The sequence below is a fragment of the Oryzias melastigma genome, unplaced genomic scaffold (genome assembly GCF_002922805.2).
Source record: "Oryzias melastigma strain HK-1 unplaced genomic scaffold, ASM292280v2 sc01604, whole genome shotgun sequence".
Lineage (NCBI taxonomy): Eukaryota > Metazoa > Chordata > Actinopteri > Beloniformes > Adrianichthyidae > Oryzias > Oryzias melastigma.
In genome coordinates this window covers 1-8,700 of record NW_023418186.1, presented here as the reverse complement: position 1 = coordinate 8,700, position 8,700 = coordinate 1, and the positions used below count along the sequence as shown (strand labels likewise).

Below are 8,700 nucleotides of genomic sequence, written 5' to 3'. Positions count from 1 at the left end.
TAAATGTTATGATTGACTTGGCGGTGCTCTCTGTGTTTGCAGTCAGGACAAACAGGAAGTGGAGGATGTGGTGCAGCTTCAGGAGGGTAAGAACTGTTCCACTGTTCAAACTTCTAACATTTAAAATAAAAACACGCAGACTTAAAACAAACACTCAAAACTCAAACACACATGAAGACTAGAAACAAACGCATAGGCCTGAAACAAACAGGAAAACTGGAAAGAAACATCCAGACGTGAAACAAACATGCAAACTAGCAACGAACACGCAAACTTTAAACAAGCACGTTAACCTGAAACAAACACACAAACCTGAAAGAAACACGCAAACCTGAAACAAAACACAAACTTCAAACAAAAACGCAAACCTGAAACAAAACACAAACTTCAAACAAAAACGTAAACCTCAAACAAGCACGCAAACCTGAAACAAACACGCAAACCTGAAACAAACACGCAAACTTGAAACAAACACACAAACTTCAAACAAAAACGCAAACCTGAAACAAAAACGCAAACTTGAAACAAGCACGCAAACCTGAAACAAACACACAAACCTGAAACAAACACGCAAACTTGAAACAAACGCACAAACTTCAAACAAAAACGCAAACCTGAAACAAAAACGCAAACTTGAAACAAACACACAAACCTGAAACAAGCACGCAAACCTGAAACAAAAACGCAAACTTGAAACAAACACACAAACCTGAAACAAAAACGCAAACCTGAAACAAACACGCAAACCTGAAACAAACACGCAAACCTGAAACAAACACGCAAACCTGAAACAAACACGCAAACCTGAAACAAACACGCAAACCTGAAACAAAAACGCAAACCTGAAACAAACACGCAAACCTGAAACAAACCTGAAACAAAAACACAAACTTCAAACAAAAACGCAAACCTAAAAAAAAAAGGAAAACCTGAAACAAATAAGAAAACATTTGGATGTGAACAAAAACATGTAGACCTAAAACAAACACGTAGACCTGAAACAAAACTGCAAAGCTGAAACAAAAACGCAGACCTCAAAAAAGCTTGAAGACTTGAAATAAAAACGCAGACATGAAACAAACACGCTGACCAGAAACACACATGGAACAAACTCACAAACCATTAACAAACACAAACCAGAAACACACTTGCAGACCTAAAATAAAAAAGTAAACCTGAAACAAACACACAATCCCAAAAGAACCACACAGACCTGGAAGGCCATCTGAAACTTTCCCCTACAGCTTCTCTCTCCCTCTACATTTAGGCCTCCAAATATCTTCACATTCGGACATTGCTACCAGTCAGTGATGTCATCAAAAGTCTCCGGTCATGTATGTTGGTGTGTTGCTAGATAACAACATCGGTTTTATAACTTTAAAAAGTCATGCCAGCACACAAAGTCATCACTTACATTTAAACATAAACTTCTGTGCTTCAGTGCACACTCGGGTGAAGACACTTGTTTGGGATCACCCTTAAGGCTGAGGGATTCACACTCAAAAGTCCCTATGGGTACCCCCTAAAAAAACAATTTCAGATACCACTACCCCTCCAAATGCCCCTACAATTAGAGGGGAAGGGAGAATCCGTAAGGGAAGAATTTGAAACAAACGGGCAGTACCGAAAAAAAACATCTAAATCTAAAACAGATCTGAAGTAAATCTAAAACTCATGTAGATCCGACACAAATACATCTCACAGAGTTGCGTATGCTCTCTTGATGATGTGAAGCTCCATTATTGATGGTGTGTTACAGGAGAAGCAGTGGGGGGGCCAGAGCAGACTGCAGTGACCATCGCCAGCGTCCAGCAGGCTGCGTTCGCAGATCACGGGGTGCAGTACCAGTTTCGAACCGAGAACAGCGGAGGGCAGGTGAGCCAGACAGAACCCCCAGCAGAGGAGGTCATCTCACTGAAGAGATGAAGGGCAGAGAGGAGCTGCTTCATCCTCACAGTTTGATGCTGCACTTTCTCACCCACGTCTCTGATGCTTTGAACCGCTACGTTCAAACAGAATTTTTGTTCCTTGTTTCTCTGAGTGCAGACATTTTTTGGAGAAGTTTAATGTGCAGTTATCCTGGTTTAGTGACTCGTTCTCGCCTCTCCAGGTGACCTATCGAGTGGTTCAGGTGACTGACGAGCACCTGGAGGCGGCAGCTGATGGGGCTGGTGCGGTCAGCGTCGTTTCCACGGCAGCGTTTGCTGGAGCTCCTCAGGCTGTGGCCCAGGTGGGTTCATGTGTTCTAGACCAGCAGGGGGAGCTAAATGGAAGTTTTGGACAGGCAGCCAGGACACAACCATGTACTGGCTGTTTAGGGGAGGAGGGCTGATGGTATGGGCTGCCACTGACTAATCGACTATTGAAAAAGTTGACAGCTAATTTAATAGTCGATTAGTCGTTATATTATATGTTAAATGGAGTTGGAGTGTTGTAAAGTTGAAAGTTATAAAGGCATTTTGTGATCTTTTTTCGACTATTTTGGCATTTATTAAATTTTTTATAAGTTATTTTGGAATTTGGCTACTATTTTAGCTACGTGCTAGCTATTTTGGCTTACTTAGACTTTTTAAAAACTTTTTATGCTATTTTGGAGTTTAGTTAATAGCTGTTTTGGCTAAGTTGAGCTTTTTTTAATTTTTTTCAGGCTGTCTTGGAGTGAAGCTAATATTTACATGCTAGCTGTTTTGGCCAATTTATTCTTTTTCTGTTTTTTAGGTTATTTGTGAGTTTATTTTGGAGTTTATTTTTAAGTTTTTCAGGCTATTTTGGAGTTAGGTAAATATTTACACTTGAGCTGTTTTGGCTAATTTAGGCTTTTTTTTCATTTTTTAAGGATATTTGTATTTTTGCTATTTTTTTAAACTTAAGCTAGCTTTTTTGGCTAGCTTAAGTTTTTTTTTGTTTTCCTTTTTTAGGCTAATTTGGTATTTAGCTAATGTTTCAGCTAACTATCACCTTCAGTGTTTTCAGCTATTAACTTCAGCATTTTTAGCTATCAATGTCAGCATCTTTAGCTGCCAAATTCAGCTTATAGTATTCACACTAGCATTATCACAGATAATGCTATATGTCTAATTTTTAGTTAGTTTAAATCTAATTTTGCGAATGACCTGATTAGTCGACTAATCGAAAAATTAATCGGTGACTAGACTATTAGAATAATCATTTGTGGCAGCATTAGTTGATGGTATGGGTTTGATTTCAGTCTGTACTATCATTTAAACTCAAATTTCTACACAACATTTTTTTCTGGAGAGGTTCATTTTTGCCCACAATTGGGAACACTGGTGATACAACTACTACCCCCTCCCAATCATCACCATTAGAGGGCTCTATGCGTCAACTAAAAATCAAATTTGTGCAGCAACCCTGGTGGAAGCGTCAACTCCCAATTATTCTGTAGCTCTGAAGTCATTTCTTTTAAAGTTTCCATTAGAAACATAACAATAAAATATATTAGGGCAGTGAATGTTGAAGCGTTAACGCCTGCGATTAATAAAACATAGTTAATTAGTTAATATTTATTAATCACGCTAGGTGAAATTGTTATTTTTTTGGGCCACCTGGTGTCATTTTAGCCTGCATTTTTTGGTATTTTCATTCAAAAACATCTTGATTACTTTGTTGGCAAAATTTATTCTTGTTGTTTTTATAACACTACAGCTAAAAGTTTCTTTTCTATGTTGTGAAAACAGTTTTTGGGTTTTCCACAGCAAAATGAATCTAATTGTTTCAGACTGAATTTTCTGTTTTGCATAATTTTAATATAACATGCAAAAATGACAAATTAATGTTCATGTCACATAGTAGAAGTTGTGCTGATTAAAATGAGACCAAATAAGCAAGCGGGTAGTCTTTCAAATAAAAGATAGAGGTAAATTTAAACGCAAAAACTGAGTTTTAGGTTCCAAAGACCTCAAAATAAGTGTTCTAAATGTACAATTTTCCATGCGATGTCATGTTATGATTATATTCAGATAATAAGTGACCTTCAAATACTCTAACAAAAAGAAAAAATAATGTCGATTAATCGCAATTAATTTTTTCCAGATTTGCGATTAATTAGTTGACTTTTTTTATCGATTCCTGGGCCTAAAATATATATTTATATTAAATAAACATGGAATAAGAGTTTCTAATTTCAAATCAAATGTTAGAATTTCCCGGGTTCAGTGAAGGCAGCTCAGTCCTCCTTTTGCTCCTCTCTGCAGGCCGTCATTCAGAACCCCTTCAGTAACGGGGGCAGTCCCGTGGGAGAAACGGTGGCAGGAGAGACCCGGTTCACGTATTTTCCCGCCACAGTCGGCGATGGAACCGCCGTGTCTGTGCAGGCCGCCGATCCGGCCATCACCCAGACGGGAGGTGAGGAGAAGGATTCAAATCCAGTTTGTTTATTCAAAACAAGAAGGTGGAGCCAGAAAAAAAGGAAAAACAACATAAAGAACAATAGAAGAACAACATTTCTAGCTTCCTTAGAACCAATCTCACAAGAAATGCAATGAAAACTAAGATTGACCCTTACGGCGTGCCTTACTTAACGTCATGACCTGTTTGTGTTCAGGCCAGCTCTACGTGATGATGAGCCCCCCCGAGGTGCTGCAGGGGGCGAACCCCCGCACCATCGCCCCACAGACGTACGCCACGTGAGTTCAACTCCTTAAAACCACAAACTGCGACAGCATCAGATTAGAGTGTAAGTGGGTGAACTCGCCATGTTGTTGCAGGAAGGTGGAGGGTCCGCGCGTGCCCCGGGATGAGCGGCGGCGGGCCCAGCACAATGAAGGTCAGGCTGAATCACTCACCATATTGGCCCCTCCCCCTGAGTCTCCATCCATCATGGTTATATCCATCATGTTCTATCTGCAGTTGAGAGGAGGAGACGAGACAAGATCAACAACTGGATCGTGACGCTGTCCAAGCTGATCCCGGACTGCAGCGTGGACAGCAGATCTGCGGCGGTGAGCGGTGACCTCTGCGCCCAGGTTCACCGCCGATGTACCTTTGACACGCCGGCTGAAACCGTTGTTTCTCGTTTGGCTGTTCTCCAGAGTAAAGGAGGCATCCTGTCCAAAGCCTGCGACTACATCCGGGAGCTGCGGCAGAACAACCAGCGGCTGCAGGACAGCTGCAAGGAGGTGGAGCAAGCCGAGATGGACAACGAGCTGCTCCGACAGCAGGTACACGCCCCCTTCTCCTCTACATAGTATCCATGACAACAGCATTAATAAGAACTTTAATAAATGTTAGCAACTTTTAATGCTTAAGAACAAAATGTGGCCTTTTGAAGGAGTTTTTTGGATGTGATGATGTCATTTCCTGCCAAAATAAAAGCTCAAATGGTAGTCGACAAGCTGGCAGAAACTAGCACTAATGGCAGGTTTGTACGACAGGTGGAAGAACTGAAGAACGACAACGCTCTCCTCCGGGCGCAGCTGCAGCAGCACGGCGTGGAAACCAACGGTGACGTGACGGCCCAGTGACTGCGCTCCACGCCCTCCCCCACCCTAAAAGCCAGACCCGGGAGACTCCGGGAGTCTCCACGAACCCAGTAAACGCGGGTCTAAGCCGTTCTCCTCTTTAACACTTGTTGCAGTCTGCGGGAAACCTCTGAGGTGAACAATGGCTCCCCCTGCTGTTGAGAAGAAGTTCTGCGTCTGATGCAGAGCAGAACCGAAGCTGCCAGCGCCTGTGCAGCGGAGGACGAGGAGCTCCTCCAAGACTCTGACTATAAGGAGTAACTCCCCCTACATGCTGCAGGGCTGGTGGGGGTCACATGTGCGGAAAACTAAAAACCTGGAGGTGTAACCACTGAAACATGACTCCCAAAGGAAACCGTAGCTGAGCGTGTCTGTTCTGGAGGCTGCTGGGAAACGGAGGCCTTTCCGTTATTCAGAAACCTGCCCCCTCCCTGCTTGTGCTGGAGCGACACCCAAGACTGAAACTACATTTATAATTCAGAATGCTCCTTTGTCAGCTCCTGCACATCTGATGGTTGAGTGTGAACAGGTGGACTCAATTCTACATGAACCCGGATCTATAAAGGAGCTTGAAATTAAAGCGATGACTCCGCCCCTCGCATGATTTTTTTAACATGGCTACTACTCAGATTGGGACCAATGAAGATGTAAACTTAGGAGGTTGCTACCATACGAAGGTTATTTTTACTGCGCTTCAACTGTGAAGCGTGCATTTCCCGTGATGTCAGACTGTGGCCTCTTCCTCCAGCTCCTGCTGCTTGCAACATTTTTTCTAATTTAAGGCGGAACAACTTTTCTGTGAGATGAAATGAACTAATTTGCTGATCTGGAAATAAAAGATGTTCTACCTGGTGACTCCTTTCTGTTTGAGTTCTTAAATAATAATGTGTTTGTGGTCTTTTCTATTGCATTTTTGTAAAAACAGAAATATTTTTTTGGACTTAATGTAAGAAAGGTACTGCTGATGTAGACTGGGGCAAAAAAAAATGCTGAAAGGTTTGTAGATTTTGAACTAACAGTTAAACTGTAAAAACATTTGTATTTAAATTTAAGTGGCAGAAACAGCTCTAGAACTTTACTTAAAACAATATTTTAAATATCTTCAAAATGGAACTGAATGAGTTTTATTCTTAAATAGATTAAAGCCATTGAAATAGTCAAATGGTCATATTGTTCATGTCAAGTTAAAGAGAGGTGGACCTGATGCTACTCTTTGAGGAACTCCAGAGGAATTCATCTTTATTATTAATTTATTTATTCGTTATTTTAGTTATGTTATTATTAATACAATGATGTTAAACGTAATCTTTAAATCAATAATTGTTTTATTTGATCTATAAAAAGTTCTCACGGACTCTCAAACGCTCCAAACTGAGCGCGTGCTGGCGGGTTCTCGTTTATTCGGCACTTCCGTGATACGTCATTTCCTTGGAAACTGCAGCGGACGCTGTTGCCGTGGAGACCGGGTCAGCACCGGCCGAGCGAGCGAGCGAGAGTTCCTGCGACCGAAACATCAAACGTGGGAATTCTGCTTCACTCTACTAAAGGTGAGTCTGCGGGAATTTACAGTTTTTCTTTTTCTTTTCAAAGTAAAAGTCTAACCGGAAACAAGGGGCACTCTGATTATTATCCTTTAATTTATTTATTTATTTATCTATCTATCATTTAATTTAGTTTAAATTAATTTTATTTATTTTTTATGCATGTTTCATAAATGGCTTAAGCCATGAATAGTTTAATTCACCCACTAAAAATAACTGCCGTTTTACTTTAGTCCATGACAATGTATTATTATAAATAAATGTATTATTATAAATAAATGTATTATTATTAATACAGATTTCTTTAAAAAAAATTACATGTTTTATTGTAACTCCATAAACTCAGTCACACAGAGTTGTAAAGAGTCATGTTTCCATGGTCTGAACAGATCAGGTTTCATTTGCTTCGTTTCCTGAAACTTCAAGGGTCCTCAGGTTTCTCTCACCTGGTGGACTGATCTCCTCTTCGAAGATGAAAAACATGATGGTGTTTGATTTGAAAATGTCCATGTCTGTCTATCCAATGACCAAATGATTGTTTCCTAAACTCAGATAAAACAAAAGTTGTTCTCAAACCTGAACACACTGGATGGCATTAAGTAATTTCCCCATTACCCCCCTCCCTTAAGTTCTATTCTATTCTATTCTATTCTATTCTATTCTATTCTATTCTATTCTATTCTATTCTATTCTATTCTCCAGTCCTGTGATAAACTTTCTTTACTAATATTTTTAGGTCTTCCATCTCTGCAATATTTTGAAATCCAGTGTAAAGACGCAGTGCAGACTCTCTGTCTGCAAGATTCCTGATTGTAACTAGAATTGTCTAAACTAGAACTTTTTGAGGCAGAACCTTCAGCTCTCTGGTGGAACCAATTCTATGTTTCATCTTAGGCAGAAACCATGTCTTTATTTGAGACATCAAACGTTTCTGTCAGATAAATCTGAAAGTAAACTTAGACTTAGACAGCTGCAGGATTATTATTATTATTATTTTTTTTTTGGATGAACTGTAATTTGGTGGGCCGTTCTGCTGAGGTTTCTTCTATTTAACTGTTCCATTAAATCTGTTTGTCTAAAGACCTTGAATAAAATAAATTTTGCCTCATTGGAAAGATAAGAATACATTTAGAATTAAAAATAGCCAAATCTGTGCTCACTTTCTTAAATATTGCACTAGAATATAATTGGTGATTGAAAGATGCACAAAGAAAAACCCTCTTTGATGGATCATAATCTTCTGGGGGTCCACAGATGCTTCCAGTCAAGCCTGCTTTGCGCTGCAGCGTGTCCGAGTGGAACAACAACAACCTCCAGCTGTGGGCCGAAGCTCAGCAGCAGAGGCAGGTCTCTGGTGAGATCAGACAGGAGTGCAGGTCGCTGCGTAATGAGACCCACAGCAAGGTGGGTTCCTGTTTCGTGTGGGAGATGATGGTCCTCATCCTGAAGAAGCTCACAGATGCTCCTTTGACTTTCAGACGGTCTGGGATGAGAAGGAGACGTCTCGGCGTCTCACTGAGCGTGTCTGGGATGTCTCCAGGTGGAGGGACTTGCTGCAGAGCTGCGCTCAGAAAGTGGATGAAGAGATGGATGCTCTGACGCTGGTGATTTATAGAAATCCTTCTAGAACTTGCAGATTTATTTTGTAATAAGATTAATCAAAAGATCATCTTTCATCA

General features: G+C 40.6%; 2 protein-coding genes across 2 annotated transcripts; both read left to right on the top strand.

Moving 5' to 3' along the window:
• Positions 1-42: 42 nt before the first annotated feature.
• Positions 43-6,335, top strand: LOC112139327 (upstream stimulatory factor 2; the record flags this gene model as incomplete). The annotated part of the gene is made up of 9 exons (XM_024262079.1): positions 43-86; positions 1,760-1,875; positions 2,111-2,230; positions 4,215-4,365; positions 4,565-4,646; positions 4,728-4,786; positions 4,870-4,961; positions 5,052-5,180; positions 5,394-6,335. Coding segments are annotated over 9 exons (883 nt in total), but the record flags the coding sequence as incomplete, so codon positions are not given.
• A 573-nt stretch (positions 6,336-6,908) lies between these two features.
• LOC112139328 (tektin-2-like) lies at positions 6,909-8,625 on the top strand (the record flags this gene model as incomplete). The annotated part of the gene is made up of 3 exons (XM_024262080.1): positions 6,909-7,027; positions 8,276-8,425; positions 8,500-8,625. Coding segments are annotated over exons 2-3 (276 nt in total), but the record flags the coding sequence as incomplete, so codon positions are not given.
• Between the last annotated feature and the right edge of the window lie 75 nt (positions 8,626-8,700).